General features: G+C 43.8%; 1 protein-coding gene across 5 annotated transcripts in view; it reads left to right on the top strand.

The window, feature by feature from the left end:
* Positions 1–724: 724 nt before the first annotated feature.
* DCLK1 (doublecortin like kinase 1) overlaps positions 725–17,980 on the top strand; it is a 345,711-nt gene continuing 328,455 nt past the window's right edge. The window contains exons 1-2 of one of the 5 annotated variants that reach the window (XM_040448199.1): positions 725–960; positions 5,984–6,378. In XM_040448199.1, the coding sequence (XP_040304133.1) occupies positions 6,003–6,378 (376 nt within the window). In that variant the 5' untranslated portion in view covers positions 725–960; positions 5,984–6,002. The remainder of the gene's footprint in view (positions 961–5,983; positions 6,379–17,980) is intronic. The other 4 variants (XM_040448195.1, XM_040448194.1, XM_040448193.1 and 1 more) reach the window with 4 other exon arrangements.

The following is a 17,980-nucleotide window of genomic DNA, read 5'->3' as shown; positions in this document are numbered from 1 at the left end:
GCCCAGTGTGACATATTCGGCTCCAGGCAGAGTTCACTATTTTAAGGGTGACTCAAGTCCTGGGGTCAAATGGAGATGACTGGTGGGGTCTGTGAACAGATCTGGTCCTTCCCAATAAAGGGTCTACTACAGTGTGTAGACTGTGAGAGTAGGGGGTAGGTCCTCCCTGGAGGAAGTGCATGGATGCCTCTCGGACAAGAGGGATGAGCGTGGATCACGTTGGCTCCCATAATCCTGGCAAGTGTTAAATCATGAAGTATGTGTGGGGGGCTGTGTGTGCGGGGGTGGGGGAGGAGGAAGTAACTGTTTCCCTTGTCTCCCCTGAGGGAGGGGGCCTCACCGCTGCGCCGCCTCTCACCTCTCCACCCCTCACCTCTCCATCTCGCACTTTTCCTGGCTCGGACCTGGCCCCTTCCACGTTCTCTTCCTCTGTCCCCAGGCCCCCATCCGATCTTCCCCTATCTCCAGACAACCACTCCCGAGGAATGGGGGAGGTCTGGGGGTTTGTTCAAGCCAGCTGCACCGAGGTCGCTGCGGTCATAGAGGGCGCGGGGAGGGGGCGGACCCCGGGCGCAGCCGTGGTGGGTGCGCCCGGCCAAGAAGGGCGGGGGCGCCGGAGCGCGCACGCGGAGGAGGGGAAGGACGGAGCGGGGAGGGCGTGTGAGCCAGTGAGCCACAAGAAAAGGGAGCGCGCCCGCCGCCGCCGCCCTCCTCCGGAGAGAGGCTGGAGCGAGGCTGTGCGAAGCGCCGCATTTCAATGAGAACCGGCCGAGGCACATCCCTGCGCTAGCGGCTGCAGCCGAGACGCCCGCGCTCCAGCAGCTGCTGCAGCCCAGTCCCGGCCCCGCCGCCGCCCCGCAGCCCCGCAGCCCCGGCCGCGCCCAGCCGGGTGAGGACAGCACCAGGAGGCGGCCCCGAGCGCGGCCACAAAGACCCCCGGCGGCGTCTCTCCGCGGACCGGTGCGTGGTTTGCCTTTGCTGGGGAAGGGAGCCGCGGGCAGGGTTGGCCGGGGGCCCCGCTGGGGGCTCGCAGCGCCTGCTCTTCCCGCAGCCGCGGGGCGCCGAGGTAGCCCGGGGCGCGGAGGGCAGGGCGGGCGCCCCCCTCGGCCCGCCGCCGCCACCCCGCCCGCAGTTCCTCGAAAGGCGCTGCCCTGCCCTGGCCAGACTGGCCCCGGCCGGGGACGGTTTGTAGGGGCGGCTCCGGGGCTGCTGGCACCTGCCTCTTTTGTCTGGTGCCACCGGGCTTAAAATGGGGAGTAGGGCGAGCTCTCCCCCGCCCCCCCTCCTCCCCGCCAGGCTTTTCGCCACGTTGTTAGTGGAGATGGAGAGCCAGGGCGGAGGAGCTGGGCGAGGTGTTTGTCATTGTCAGAACTGGCCGCCGAGCGAAGACCAAGTCTGCGCCTAGAAGGAGTGGCCTGGCCAGGCCTCTTATTGTGTGTGTGCTTTCCCGTGTGCCCGGGAGGGTTGTGTGCGTGAAGATGGGGCGATCTGTGCGTGGTGGGTGGCTGCCGTGTGGGTGTTGCGAGTACATTTACAGGGTCTCAAGTTCCTTCGGGGACAGCGAGCCTGCCTCCTGTAGAAATTAGTACCTGCAGTGCTAAAAGCATGCGGAGAGGAAATGGCATTTTCCTCCTAGCGGGAGCGCACGCACAGCCCTGCATTGCCCCACAAAAGAGGCTGCTTTTGAAAACCAGGTTTGCGCGGAATCACTGCTGGATTTAGCAAGGAAATGCTTGTAAGAGATGGAGCAAATGAAAGGTTTCATTCAAACCGGCTCCCTCTCCACACCTGTGAGTGTGTGTCCAGATTATGGTGCACACGCGTTCAGCGGCCACACTGCAGGGTGTTTCGTGAATACGCTTTATGAATGTTCCTAAATAGATCACCTTTCCACTGGAAAGGAAAGTAGGACAGTCTTTTAGGTGTGAAATGTCACATGAAGGCCATTGAGAAGGGATTTCGAGAGGGGTTATCTGCAGGAACATTATAAAAGATTGGCACACATCCTGTGCGATCTGTGTCCAGCCTGATGTGTGTACTCTGAAGGTATGTGTGTGCCTCTTATTCCATACCTGCCCATCCACCTGCATCCTAATCCCACTGGCAAAATATGCCTTGGGACTTACAGCTCCAGCATCTATTTAGATGTGGTCATCTTTATGCCAAATTATATCTTGGGGTGGGGGTGTGTGTGTTTGTGGAAATCTCTGAAACGGGAACTCATGTCCTCCTCTAGAGAAGGAGGAACACAGAGTTTCCTCAAAATGGTGAGAAATCCCACAGAAGACAATTGAGGGTGCTGATTTCTTGGGATGGCAGTGTTTATAGAATATCTCTGAGAAGAGCCGGCCCCGTCTTTCCCCTCCCGAGTGTCTATGATCTCTGTGGCCAGGGCGGTGTGGTTTCCCTTCTTGGTACCGTGACACATGTGTACCCAGGCCTTTAGCCACCTACGGTCTGTGAACCTGTGTCTCTGTGCTTTGGCAGTCTTCCTGTGCAGAAAGCAAGGACCTGTGGAAGCCCAGTGACTCTTCTTCAGGACCCCTTGTTTCAAATATATGACCGAGCCAGTTGAAGAGCTGAGGCAGCCAAGACAGGAGAAGGAACACCTCTTTTGATGCCGCACATGATTACTGGAACATTAGTGTGTAGTGTGGTTTTTGCCATCCAGTTAGTGGTAGCTGTAGCCTTGAAAATGATTTCACTCTGAGTGCGGTTTTTCTTTGTCGCCAACATCATTGCTGACTTTTGGGCAGTCTCAGTGAAAGGAAGTCACAGATGTGGTACTTGTCCTGGTTGAACGTATGATCAAGTTTGAGGAAACAGACAAATAAAATCAACTCTTTTTTCCATTTTAGTTTTTTCTATTTCTGATTCCTCTAGGGACTTCCATCAGTTGCCAAATTATTTGGCTTTTGCAAATTGTGAATCACTAGATTAAAGCCCCTTCAGACTACATCAGCACACTGGTGACACAATTGTGTCATCCTTCGCTATGGTCCTGCTTGGTTTGTATAGATTTGTGAGGAAACCTCTAGGGTTGGAAGATTGATTACTGCCTTTAAAAATAGGGGCAGCTGGGTGGCTCAGTTGGTTGTGTCCAACTTCGGCTCAGGTCATGATCTCACAGTTTGTGAGTTTGAGCCCCACATTGGGCTCCGTGCTGACAGCACGGAGCCCACTTGTGATTCTCTCTCCTCTTTCTGCCCCTCCCCCACTCTCTCTCTTGCTCTAACTTAAAAAAAATTGAAAAATAAAGAAAGAAACGAATAAAACAGAAACTTCAAAAGCCAAATTGGCCTCTATAATATATGAAGTTTGAAGAGCTTAGTGAGTTAGCATGGTGCCCCATTGTCCCCTCCCCCCATACAAACACCCCTTTTTGGAAGACAAAAGAGCTCCTTTTGAGAAGAGACCAAACAGTGGGAGCAGTTGTGATACCATGGACAAAGTATTGGTTCTGTTGCTCAGTTACTAGTTGCCTGAAGAACTAGATATCAAGTGATCACTGTTTCAAAGTTATCCAATTTGAAATCAACGAAACCGATTCGTATCTACCTACGTATGCTATAACTTTTTCTGGAAGATACAAATTTAGACTATTATGAGTTATTAAGAGGCCTGAGGTAGTTTTTTTCATATTTGTAGGAAAAAATATACTGAACTGCTCATCAGTCCAGATTTGAATCACACCCTGGCCCCCATTGGGGTCAGCAATGGAATCCTGAGCAAGTGAAGATAATAGAGGCCAGGTGACCACTACCCACTCTGTCTGGAGATGGGGCCTTCCGCAGAATGACCTCCTCAAGGTCACAGGGCTATTTTAAAAAAACCCCCACTTTACATGGATGAATGGATCTAGGGAGGATCTCAGGGAGTCTGGCCTCGAAGACCTATCACATGGGGTAGAAAGGAGGGAGTGCCAGCTTCCGAGTCAGTCAGAGTAAACCCAGGTTCAAATCCCAACTCCCTCAATTATGATAACTCTGGGACCCTGGATAGATATATCCTATCCTCACCTTCAATCGTAATAGTATTACTGACCTCAATGGATTATTGTGAGGTTTAGAAGGGAATTTTTAGCAGATTACACAATAATTGATTGCTGAGTAATAGTGTCAGCCACATCATAGACATTCAGTAAACATTAGCTTTTTCCACTTCATTTCAGGAGTGCACAATCCCTAGCAGTGCTTTTAAACATGAATTTTTAGCCACTCTGAATAGACCAGAGGTTAGTTTACTGAGGGTCGAGGAAAGGTCAGGGAGGCTGGATTGACCTTCAGAAAGGCAACCTTGTCTATTGGGTGGGATTTGGGGAGCACTCCTAAGATTCTTGCCCCAGATTTTCCCTTTCCCTTATATTGTGTTTCATCATGCCTGAAATTTTGTCATCAAAACTTTCTTCTGAATGCTTTCTAGATCATTCTGTTAAAATATGGATCCCCTGCAAGGTTAGGCCACAGGCCTTTATCAGCTAACCTCTTAGCAAGGATGAATTGATCCCACAGGCAGCTTGCTGATGACAGGGCTCCATAGAAAGTAATACGGGAACTAGGGGCACCTGGGTGGCTCAGTCGGTTAAGGGTCCGACTTTGGCTCAGGTCATGATCTAGCGGTTCATGGGTTTGTCCCCTGTGTCGGGCTCTGTGCTGATAGCTCAGAGCCTGGAGCTGCTTCAGATTCTGTGTCTCCCTCTCTTTCTGCCCCTCCCCTGCTTGTGCTGTCTTTCTCTGTCTCAAAAATAAATAAACATTAAAAAAATTAAAAGAAAGTAAAATGGGGACCGTGAGGGTACAAGCATATACCTTTCAGAAGGTCATAAGGTGAAAATCAGGCAGATCCATAAGGAGCTTTTCCTTACCAGAAAAGGGGGAGATTCTTTTCCTACTAGTTGTTTCTGTGACAGAGTTAAGAGAAAAGCAGATTTTATTAATAAACAGCATTAATACTTATCTCATGCTAGACACTCTCCCAAGTGCTTCAGGTATTAATACTTAAGGTAGGTATGATTAGCTTCCCCATGTGTAGTTGAGGAAGTGAGGCTTAAAGATGTTGATCCAGACTTGGTCCTGGACTAGCTGTGTCACCTTGAGGAATGTACTTGCTCAGCATCTCTAAGCTCCTGTTCTCTCAGAGGCAAAGACAAAGTGGAAGGAGAGGCAGAGCCCTCCCAAGAAGTAACTTTTCTCCCTACTTGTTCTTCTTTTTCCTTTCTTCTCTTCCTCCTCCTCCTTTTTCTTCTTTTTTTTAACCCAACTTATCTGAAGCACTAAATGTCAGTAAAGGAGTTACGGTGAAATCACTTTTAGAAAACGCTGCTATCTAATATATGAATGTGTTGGAAAATCTTCAGTTGTTAGAACCCAGGGATTGATTCAGTTTGCTCTCCATCTGGCCAGGGGGAGTGCAAAGCTGCATGAGAAGTTTATAATGTGACTGTTAAATGCTGACCGCCTCTTTTGTTTCCTGGCCCACCACCACTACTATCTTTAGCCCTGTGTAATATGAAAGCTTATCTTCCCTCTCCCACCAGAGTGAGCACATGGTAGGGAGGTTTGGGCTTTGAAGCCCAGCAAATGTGGGTGGGAGGTCTCGGTTCAAGCATTTCCCAACTGTAGGACCTGAAGACATTTTTCTGTGCCTCATTTTATTCATCTGTAAATAGGGATAACAGTCCTTGGAAGGGTTTGTTGTGACTTGGAAATAACAGCTGTCCAGAACCCAATAGGTGGTCAATACATAGGAGCTGTTTCTAATGAACCCGGGGTTGATTAATAAGCTGTTTCCGCAGAGGCTGCCTCTTCTACTTCTTCGTTGTCTTCCTTCTCTTCCAACTTGATAACTCATATTAAATATATCATCAACTGCAGCGATATTTCCACCAGCTGCTCTGGAGCTGAGCCTTTCAAATCATGGTCTTAAAATAACATCAGTATGTGTCTCTGTTTTTTTTTTTTTTTTTTCCTTCTGTGCCTCCTAGGTTCCACTTTAACTCCATCATGTCCTTCGGCAGAGATATGGAGCTGGAGCACTTTGACGAGCGGGACAAGGCGCAGAGATACAGCAGAGGGTCGCGGGTGAATGGGCTGCCGAGCCCAACGCACAGCGCCCACTGCAGCTTCTACCGAACCCGCACGCTGCAGACCCTCAGCTCTGAGAAGAAGGCCAAGAAAGTTCGTTTCTATCGAAACGGAGATCGATACTTCAAAGGGATTGTGTATGCCATCTCTCCAGACCGCTTCCGATCCTTTGAGGCCCTGCTGGCTGACTTGACCCGAACTCTGTCGGATAACGTGAATTTGCCCCAGGGAGTGAGAACGATCTACACCATTGATGGGCTCAAGAAGATTTCCAGCCTGGACCAACTGGTGGAAGGTGAGCGCGAACTCCCAAGGGACCCTAGAGGATGCTTTCTCAGGTTTCCGCATTGTTCTAGGCACCTGCACTTGATCGCTAAGACACATCAGCCTCATTCAGCTCCGACCCTTATGGTTCACAGATCTGGGAGTTCACTTTGCTGTACTGTAGTGGAAAAAGGAAGAAAAAAACCCCGCTAATGTTATTAGGTCAGGCTTCTTATAACGATGGACTGAGGGAAAAGGTGTCTTAATTCTCCCGCATTCTCTGTTTCTTTTCTCATACCCATGCTACATTAATTTTAAAAGCCTGTTTTTAAATTTTTAATCACATCGTTCGTATTCATTTCTAGATGCAAATGAACTTTTGCTGTCTGAAATTACTTGAACTGAAAATACCTAATGGATTGTGAAAGTTTTGAGTAGAAGGGAACCTTATGTAGGTAGCAAGCCCATTAATTCTGTCACTGGAGACTGAGGCCTAGAAAATTCGAGTGACATGTCTATGGTCACATGGTAAGGTAGTGTTGATACTGCACTAAAAATTAGGTTTTCTGGCATCTCTTTCTCATATGGTGCTTCCTTTTGAGTTTAAAGGATTCTTGTCTTTCTGGGGGTACCTGAGAATATAAAGGAATGAATCTGTTCAGTTTATTGTTTCTTAAAGTTGAATTTAGGTTAACAGTAATTTTCTGTTTTAGACATTTCATGTGGAAATGAGACCGTTTTAGTCCCTGGATGAGGTGTGGTGTCTTGTGCAAGCAGAATAGGTACACTTGCTTCAGTCCCAACGCCACGGGAGCGGCACAGAAAGCCGGAGCGGCACCTTAGAAATCACAAGCAAAGAAGCCCCTGGGTGGTTCAGTTGGTTAAGCTTCCGGCTTTGGCTCAGGTCCTGATCTCCCCATTTGTGAGTTCAAGCGCTGTGTCGGGCTCTGTGCTGACAGCTCAGAGCCTGGAGCCTGCTTTGGATCCTGTGTCTCCCTCTCTTTCTGCTCCTTTTCCGCTCATGCTCTGTCTGTCTCTCTCTCTCTCTCAAAAATAAATAAACATTAAAAAAAAAAAAAGAAATCACAAACCAAGTAAAATGACTTGGAGAGAAGTAATGGGTTACATTCATGCTAAGGTGTAAACGAGGCTGACTGATCTCTGGAGAGTGGGAATTCCTAAGTCTGAGTTGTCAGGGTCGTGATGAAGTAGCCCTCAGCACAGAGGAAGACGGGAAACGAAATGTAGAGGTTTGGAAGTGCTTGACTTCACCCTGCACTCATCTCCACTCCAGATATGTCTGCCCGGGCCCACTGTCTTACTGGATCCTGGAGGAATGCCATGCACATAATACCCTCCCTGTCTTGTGCAGGTAGCTGGGGGTTTGGGGCCCCTGTCCCCTTAATGGCACACAGGCGAGCCCTCTTGCCCTCGTCTGGAACCAGAGTTTGTATGTGTTTTAAGGCTGAGGGTGTCTTGTGTCTTCCTCCCATTTTCCTTCCCTTGATCTGCTGGCAGGGGTGCCAGTCCAGTCGCAGTATGACTGGACTTGAGAGGGTGTGGAGAGCCTGGGTTTGGTGTGTTTATTATGTGGGAATTCACATCTCTTTTCAGTGACTCGTCACCCTGCCAAGATGCCTGTAGACTTGGCCTTCTTCCTTCTATTCAGAAGCTGGCACTTTCAGTAAATTAAAGGGGAAGAATGAACGTGAAATCTTTCTGCATCGGCTTTGCTTTTTGTGCCCTGTCCTTTTCCCGACCTTGGAAAATATGGGGTTAAATAAAACATTTGGGGGGCTATTCTGAAGGATCTGGATAAAGGTGAAATGCAAAGTCAGGTGCATGATCAGTCATCAAACCACCCCTCTGAGGACTGATGGTGATACAGAGAAAATATGCCAACATCTCAAAACACATTTTAAGACAGCCGGGCTTGGCTCCTCACTGGGTCTAGAGTCCCTTGTGCAGCAGCTGTGGGGTGGGGGAGGTGTGTTTCAGTCAGGTTCCCTCCCAGAATTGATCTTTACTGAGAAGTGGCCACAGATATTCCCGTGATCCCCATCCACCGAGGAGAAGGTGTGAGAGATGGGAACCAACAGTTCTTTACGTACAAGGACCAGGAAGATCATGGAATGCTCGCCACCATCTTCTTTGTCCGTTTTTTTTAACACAAGAATGCCCTCTCTAAGAGACTTCTATCCTGAGAGTAATGACCGCTCACAGTTCTGGAGCGTCTGTCTTGCATATATGAATACATTTAATTTTCACAGTGATCCCAGGAGCTAGGCACTGTTACCATCCTTCTACTAAGACCTTGCTCAAGGTCACACAGCAAGAAATGGTAGAGTTAGGATTTGAACCCGGGATAGCTGGTGCCCGAGCTTGAGCTCATAACTGCCACAAATGAGATACCAAGTGGGGTATTCTTAGTGGCTTTCAAATGAAATTTTATAGTATTAGATTTTTCTTGAAAACAAATGTTTTTAACCTTGACTTAATTCCAGGAATGACAGATACAGCTCCCAGCAACACTTTAGTATTTTCACTTACCTCCAAATGCTCTTCTCTTCAATCGATATAAAGCAACTGCAGATTGACTATTCTGATGTTAAAAATTTACTTTTTGGGAAAAAATTCCTTTTTCTGATTGAATGAATGATAACTTCGGTACAGTGTGTAAGTTCACATATTGGCTGCATTTTTTAAAAATCCAGTTTAAACAGACTCTTTTTTTCCTCATTTATAATACTGCCAGCATGCAGCTGCACTTAGTGTTGAAGTAGCTGGAAATTCATTTAGATTGGCCTCTTTGTCAATTACATTTTTGCTTAGTCTGTTAAAATGCAAACCGTTACTTCATATTCATCATTAGGTTCATATCTCTCACTTTACATACTAATTTTATGTAAACGTCAATGCATGTTATTAGCCTCTCATTTCCCCTTCCAATATGCTGATGTTCGAGTTTTAAATTAAATCCTTTTAGTGGATGCAGTGACAAGTGTATTTGACTTCTAATTGTTTTTTTTTTTTTAAGTCTGTTCTTTCTCATCTCATACTAGAAATTCTGAATTACAATGACATGTGAGTTTCTTTATTTCTAACAGTCTCAGGGTCACTTGCACTGTTTCTGTTTTTATTTTTTAAGTTTATTTATTTATTTTGAGAGACAGAGCACAGGCGGGGGAGGGGCAGTGTGAGAGATGGACAGAGGTTCTGAAATGGGCTCTGTGCTGACAGAGAGAGAGAGCCTGATCCAGGGCTCAAACTCAAGAACTGTGAGATCATGACCTGAGCCAAAGATGCTTAATTGACTGAGCCACCCAGGCGCCCCTGCACTGTTTTTAAATTATTATTATACACAGATGATTATGCCTAAATTTGTTCAAAGAGCATCAACAGAGCTGATTCTTTGCCTGAAGTATAAATGGATGAGTGTGTATGTGTGTTTATGTATGATTATAGGTGTGTCTGTCTATGCATGGATGTACACACACACACACACACACACACATGCACACACATATGTAAGAGCAGACAATGGATGGCAATTTTAGTTGTTTGCCTTCAAAATGGCCTTAATACGTTGAAGAAGTCAGGATAATTAATAAGGAAAGTTGAATTGTAGACTTATTTCTGCAAGTGGTTTACCTTGAAACTTGGCCTCATATTCCCAATATTGCCTCTTTCCCCCAAATTTTACACTATTTATGTTCCACTATAGGTGTGTAAATGTTGTGAAGATAAATGAAGGAATGACATTTAAAACCTTTAAATTCTTAGAAGAAAGATATAATATAGATCCCAAGAATTAACTGATTGATTTTTTTCTTTATGAGACCCTCACGCATCAGTAATGTATGTGTTGAGGGATAGCCATCCACTCCACTTAAAAAAATTTTTTTTAATGTTTGCTTATTTTTTTTTGAGAGAGAGAGTGCGAGTGGAGGAGAGGCAAAAAGAGAGAGGGGGACACAGAATCTGAAGCAGGCTCTAGGCTCCAAGCTGTCAGCACAGAACCCAATGGGGGTCTTGAACCCACAAACTGCGAGATCATGACCTGAGCCGAAGTCAGACACTTAACCGACTGAGCCACCCAAGCGCCTCATCCCACTACTTTATTTTTTTTAAGTTTGTTTATTTATTTTGAGAGAGAGAGAGCATGCGATCTTGTGTGGAGGAGGGTTAGAGAGAGGAGGAGAGAGAGAAGTCCAAGTAGGCTCTGCATTGTTAGTACAGTGCCCGAGGTGGGGCTCGAGCTTAGGAACCCTGAGATCATGACCGGAGCCAAAATCAAGACTCAGACGCTCAGCGGACTGAGCCACCCCACCTACTTTTAAATAGGCTTTACTTTCAGCACAGTTTTAGGTTCTTAGCAAAATTGAGCAGAAGGTACAAATATTTCTCATAAACCCCTCCCTCATGACACATGAACAAGTGTCCCCTGTCGTCATCGGAGTGGCGCACTTGTTATAATTGATGAATCTACACGGACACATCATTATCATCAAAAGTCCATAGTTTACATTGGAGTTCAGTCTTGGCATTGTGTGTGTTCCGTGAATTTTGCCGAAGGGGTAATGGCATGTATGAAGCATCGTAGGATCACGCAGAATAGTTGTACTGCCCTACAAATCCTCTGTGCTCTATCTTTTCATCCCTCCCTAACCCCTGGCAACCATGAATCTTTCTGCTGTCTTAAATAAGCATTCTTTTAACATCTTGTGCCATGTTGGTAAAAGAAGGCCAAGATGTTTCCTTTAAGCATTAACATAAATACTATTCAGGTATGTTGTCCTTTGGATAGAAGTAAGTTAATTTGTACAGCAGATATGTATGTATAAGAAATGAGTGCCCTTCTTTCTCAGCTGTCACACACCTTGACCCCCATACTTTACCCTAGATACTGTCTGACTCTGGAGCTGCTGTGTAAGAGATGTTCCCAAGTCTCCCATCAGAATGAACCTTTCAGGAATAAATCCACACTTCACCCCACAGTTAGGGAATCTCTAACCACGATTTCCAGTCACCCAGCTCTCCTGGAGATTTTTATTTCCCTTGATGTGGTGTTATTGATTTCTTTGTTTCTCTAATTCACTGGCTTCTTATATCTGCGCCTCTCCCTGCTATATTAAACTTTTGAAATTCATTCTTAAAGAGCTAGAAAACATACTCTCTCTCAAATTCCCCCACAGCAAACCGTTCACTAGTTTTTGTTACTGTTAATTGTTTAAAAGTTTTTTTTTAAATGTTTATTTATTTTTGAGAGAGAGATGCGCACACAGAGAGCACAAGCAGGGGAGGGGCAGAGAGAGAGGGAGAGACAGAATCCGAAGCAGGCTCCAGGCTCTGAGCTGTCGGCACAGAGCTCGACATGGAGCTCAAACCCATGAACCGTGAGATCGTGACTTGAGCCGAAGTTGGACGCTTAACCGCCCGAGTCACCCAGGCGCCCCTTGTTTTTATTTTTGAGTATCATCTCAGATATCGGTGCATGTTAGGATATACATTATCATTTGTCCAGAAGGTAACTTACTGTGCTTCTAGTTCTGTTCCTTGCTCAGTGCACTTAACAATAGGTCATATCATACATCTAGAACTACTATGTTCTTTTTACTGACTTCATAGTGTTCCTTTATACAACCGTGCCCTAATTTATGTAGCCAGTCTTTTATTGATGGGCATTTAGGTTGTGACCAATCCTTTGTTCTTAGATGCAGTTTTGCAGTGAATATCCTTAGGTATAAGTTTTCTATCCATGTCGGAGAATCTTTGTGGGACAAATTCCCAGAAGTAGTAGAAAGGTACAAGCTGGATAGAGAGGTACAAGTATTAAAGTCTAAAGAGCTGTTGCAAAATTCCTCTTCATAGATGTGGTACCAAGTTACACACTTACCAGTAACATATGAGAGTGGCTGTCTTCCTATACCCTCAACAAGACAATGTTTCGCGTAACGTTTTGCTATTTGCCAACTCTTAGGAAGATGAAAGTATGTATTGTTTTAATTTTCATCTTTTCATATAATTAAAATGCATTTGTTTCTTTTATTCATAGCTTTTGACCATTTTCCTACCATTTTTTACTGACTTGTAGGACTTTTTCCTTTTATTTTTTTATTTTTTTGGACTTTTTCCTTTTAGAGATACTAGCTCTTCGCGATATTTATTGACAGTATTTTTCCCAGATTGTCCTTTATCTAGTGACATTGTTTACTGTGTTTTTTTGCCATACAGATTGAAAAAAAAACCTGAAATGATCAAATGTATCAGGCTTTTCATTCATGGCTTGATTTTCATGCCTCTTGGGTTCTCTGTACTCTGTAATTATAAAGCCAGTTTCCTCATTTTCTTCTAGTATTTTTATGTTTTCATTTTATTAAAAACATTTTTTACATTTATTTATTTATTTGAGAGAGAGAGAAAGAACACATGCAAGCAGGGGAGGGGCAGAGAGAGAGAAGGAGAGAGAGAGTCCCAAGCAGGCTCCGTGCTGTCAGTGCAGAGCCTGACGCAGGGCTCAAACTCACGAACTGTGAGATCATGACCTGAGCCAATATCAAGAGTTGGACGCTTAGCCCACTGAGCTACCCAGGTGCCCTGCGTTTTCATTTTAAGAAGTATTCTAATGGATGTCATATTAGTAAATGTTAGTGTGAGATAGAGGTTCAATTTAACCTTGTTCTAGGCTACCGTACTCATGTTTAAAAGTTTTTATTTTGAAATTAATGTGGACTTAATACAATTGTCATAAAGGTAGGGAGTTCCCAGATGCCCTTCCCATAATGGAACATCTTACACAACCATGGTACCATTACCTTTGGAACAATGCTAGTAGCTAAACTACAGGCTTTTTTCAGCTTTCATCAAATTTTCCACTAGTGGCCTTTTATTTTTGGTTCCAGAATCACACATTGCATTTAGTTGTCACCTCTCCTTCATCTCTGCCACACTGTGACAGTTCTTCAGTCTTTCCTGGTCTCTAATGACTTGGCCATTTTGGTCAGTTATTTCGTAGAACATCCTTCAGTTTGGGTTTAGCTGATGATTAGATTGAAGTTATCTCTTTGTGGCAAGAATTCCACAGAAATGATGCTGTGTTCCTTTCAGTGCATCATTTCAGGGTACAGGTTGTTGCTGTGTCTTATTACTGGTGAGATTAACCATGATAAGTTGGTTAAGGTGGTATTTGCCAGTGTCCTTCACTCTAAAGTTACTATTTTTCCCTTTGTAGCTAATAAATATTTGGGGGAGAAAGTTTGAGGCTCCGTGAATGTCTTGCTTCTCCTTAAGCTTTTGCTCATGAATTTTGGCATTTACTCGTGGATTTGTCTACAGTAATTGTTGTGGTGATGTTCTAATGGTGATTTGCGATTTCCTTCTTTACTTTTCTCACCCTTAGATGACCAACACTTACTTGTCTTTAGATCTACTATGATGTCATCAAGTCTGATTATGTTAACCACTCTTAAGGCCCATTTCTCCCAAATAATAATAAGACCTTTCTTCTGCACTCCCAGCACCTGGATATATTTAACTGATACTCTTGTCCTTAGTCCTTTCAAACTTAACATGCATAAATGTGACCTCATTCTTTTCCATTACCCAGAGTTTATTCCTCTTCTCATATTCTGGATCTTGTGAAATCGTATTGCCGTATAACTTAACATCCCCCTTGACTTCTCTTCTTCACCCTCAAATACAAGCTGTTACTAAATTCTGTTGATCTTGCTTAAGATGTTTCTTCAGTTTGTCCTTTCCACCATCATTATTATAGTTTTCAAGTCCTCATCACAATATTACTATTTTTTTACTGCCAGAGTGATACATTTTTACACAGTGAGCATTGTAGAAAATCTGAAAGATGTAAAAACATTTAAAAAATTAAATAACAACTCCTCATCTTCCTACCACTTGAAACTTGTCATCTCTTCCCTGTACTATTACAATAGGCTTTGGAGCTAAAAATACATGTCTTAGTTTTTCTTTTTCAATGTTTTTGTCTTCTTTATGGAATCTGTATTTGTCCCTGCTTTGCCATTCCTTGTTTTAAATATTTATTTTTGAGAGAGAGAGAGAGAGAGAGAGAGAGAGAGAGAGAAAGAGAGAGAGTGAGACAGCATGAGCAGAGGAGGGGCAGAGAGAGAGAGGGAGACAGAGAATCCGAAGCAGGCTTGTGCTGTCTATGCAGAGCCTGATGCAGATCTCAAACTCACAAACCATCTGTGAGATCATGACCTGAGCTGAAGTCAGACACTTAACCAACTGAACTACTCAGGCACCTTCTTGCTTTTCCATTCTGTAGCCTCTCTTAGGTCAAATCCTTTAGGACACGCATATGTCCCATACAATAGTCTTTAAACTAGTTTTCCTGCCTATGTAAACCTGGCCACAGACAAACCACTTTGTGCCATACCTTTGCTTCACAATGGCTCTCCACTTACGTATGGAATACAGCCTTGGTCTTTCTGGCCTCTCAAACCCAGAGCTCTGTGGTAAGAAATATTAGTATATGCTGTCTATACTTCCTCAACTTGCAGTCATACTTCAGCTCCTTAATTAGCATCATGACACTGTAATATACTTGTTCATTTTATATCAAAGTCTCAAGAACTCAGGGAACCATTGGTGTCCTTACTGCCCAGCATGGTAGTTGTAAGTACTCAATATATTATGGGAAGAAAGAGGAAAGAGAATGAATGGATGGATAGATGGATGAATGGATGAATGAAAGTAGCCAGCATCACTACTGAACGAAAGTGGCCATTATAGGGCCACATGTGGCCTTTTAGTGGCCAGGCCAGTGATCTCTTAGGAATCCTTATCCTCAATGATGTGCCTGGAGCATTGGATGCTGATGTCTGGTTCTCTTCCAGCCACACACTCACCAGCTTTCAGTTTCCATGGCTCCAGGCACCTGATTTGTCTTTGTTCCCTTCAGCGGCTCCTCCATTTCTGGGCACTCTTTGAAGACTGGTGTTGCCCTGGGTTTCTTCTTGTCCAGCTGGGCATGGTTTCCCAGAACGTTTTCTTCAGTTCCATCTCTGCAGCTGTCACATGCGTCTCCTTCCAAACTCCAGGCTTATATTTCTAATTGCTTGCTGGAAATCTTCAACTGGTTGGCTCCTAGGAACTTCAAATTTAGTATGTGAACAACCAAATGAATTTCTTTCCTTAGCATCGAGTCCAAACGTGGTTCCCCTCTTATTTTACCTATCGCGGTACTTGGGAAGTCAACCAAAATGGAAGTTTCAATGTTATCATTTCATTTTCATCATGTGACTCCAATTCCTTTGGGTCCCACATCCAGACAGTTGCCAGTCTCTGCCGTCTAGTCAGTCGAGTCTATCTGCTAAGTATTCCTCTTGCATCCGCTTCTCTCTGCCCCCAGTGCAGAGGTGTAAAGGTCAATTCTCCATCTCCTCTCCTGGTCTGTTATAGTAGCTTTCTCGACTTCTCTCTCCCTGTGTCCTATCTCCAGCCCTTCCCTCACGATGAAACCAATGGGAACTTTCTGAAACCTGGGTCTTTTGAGAAAGACATATTAATATCTCACAGACTATCCCTTGGCTGTACTGTGTAGTAGAGCGTATTATTACTTTTATTTTATCTGAAATGCTGTCCTCTTTCTTTTCTCTAGTGAAGAATCTTACCCCCACTTCTGAGGTCACCATGAGTTCCATTTCTTCTTTGTTGGTCACTCAGTGGGAAGTGAGAAGTGATTTGTTTCTCTTCTGAGTTAGGGTTGCCTCGACCACGTATTTAGCAATTATCACTTACTGCCTTGTGAAATCGTTTCATACACATCTTGATTTCTTTTCATTTTTTAAGATTTTTTTAAGTTTATTTATTTATTTATTTATTTTGAGAAAGATAGCAAGTCAGGGATGGGCAGAGAGAGAGACAGAGAGAGAGAGAGACAGAGGATCTGATGCGGGCTCTTTGCTGACAGCAGAGAACCCAGTGCAGGGCTTGAACTCATGAACCACATGATCATGACCTGAGCAGAAGTCGGACACTTAATTGAGCCACCCAAGTGCCCCTACACATCTTGCTTTCTTTTCTTCTTTTTGATGTTTTATTTATTCTTAGAGAGAGAGAGAGAGATGGACAGACAGAATATGGGCAGGGGAGAGACAGAAAGAGAAGGGGACACAGAATCTGAAGCAGGCTCCAAGCTGAGCTGTCAGCACAGAGCCTGACGCGGAGTTCGAACTCATGAACTGTGAGATCATGACCTGAGCCGAAATCAGACACTCAACTGCTCAACTGACTGAACCACCCAGGCACCCCACACATCTTGTTTTCTAAGCTCTTTTGAAAACAAGCTCACGACTTAGGATTGTTTTCACTCCCCAGAATGGCAAATTCAGATTTTGTACTTATTATTAAAGACTTAGGAGTTGGTATTTAATTTTTAGTTTTTATGGCAAGTGCTGTACATATCTATTGCAATTTTGTTATTTGTTACTCTGTGATGTGCTTAGGAGAAATTTTTAGCAATGAGAATATATATTTTTGGGGTTCCAAATACAAGTGGCCATGTTGCTTTCAAAAAGGGTTATCAATTTATAATGTCCCTAGTGGTGTTTTCTATTTCTATTTTATTTTGTTTTTATCCTTTGTCATATATTTTAGTACCTTACATTTTTGTGAATTATAATAAGCTTTGCACATTATAGTAACCCGTTGTTCTGTGTAGATCCTTAGTCTGTTTTCTCTTTTTTATTTTAGTTTCCCCACTTTTCGTTTATATCAGTTGTAAATGTAAAATTTTGGATCTCTCAATTTTTTTTTCTTTATTTTTCTGTTGCTTTGAATTTAAGAACTTGACATTTTCCATAGGCCTGACATACACATTTAAATTTTATTTTCTGTAAGCTTATTTTTATGTACTATTATATTATGAGTGACTTCCATGGAAGAATGACCCAAAGTACCTTTGGGGAATCTTTTCTCTTGCCTTCAATAGCGCTATCAAAATTGTCTACCTGAACCAGTGCCTTTTAGGAAGGTGATGAAATGTTGCTGTGTATATTTGAGATAGGCTCATAAAATACAATATCCAGAAGGCACTTTATATTTTATTATGTAAATAATATCTTTCACGTAATTTTACTCAGTTTCTTTTCCGAGGTCTCAATATATATTTGAGTCTTCTGCAGTTTTTACTATAATTCACAAGAGAAATTTTAATTGCTAGAGTTTTTAATGAGAAACTTTATTTTCTGTAAAAATTAAATTTTTATAGGTATCTCTCACTTAAGGTACTTTTAAATATACCACCTTTGGAACTTAAAGAAGTCCTAGAGGAGGTAGCAACCAGAGATTGGGTCATTTTCAGACTGAGGTTAAGTGATGTCACATATGAAATTTACAAATCACAACTCTGAGCCACTGAAAAAGCTCCAGCAGTAGGGGGAAATAGAGCAAACTTCTAGAATCTCCTAATATGGGATCTTGTGGAGGGACACCTTCCTAGCTCACTCATCACAGGCCTGGTCAACTAGGAATCTGCGTACCACATCACTGTCAGTTTTCGGTAGTGACTTAGTTTATTTCTTTTAAGTGGAAATCCTTTACTTTCATAATGGGAGCCAATGGCCAAGTAGAATTGACTTTGCAGATTTTTAAAT

Source organism: Herpailurus yagouaroundi, unplaced genomic scaffold (assembly GCF_014898765.1).
Source record: "Herpailurus yagouaroundi ecotype Mexico unplaced genomic scaffold, PumYag 197, whole genome shotgun sequence".
In the NCBI taxonomy this organism is placed as follows: Eukaryota; Metazoa; Chordata; class Mammalia; order Carnivora; family Felidae; genus Herpailurus; species Herpailurus yagouaroundi.
This window is presented reverse-complemented; position numbering and strand designations above follow the sequence as displayed.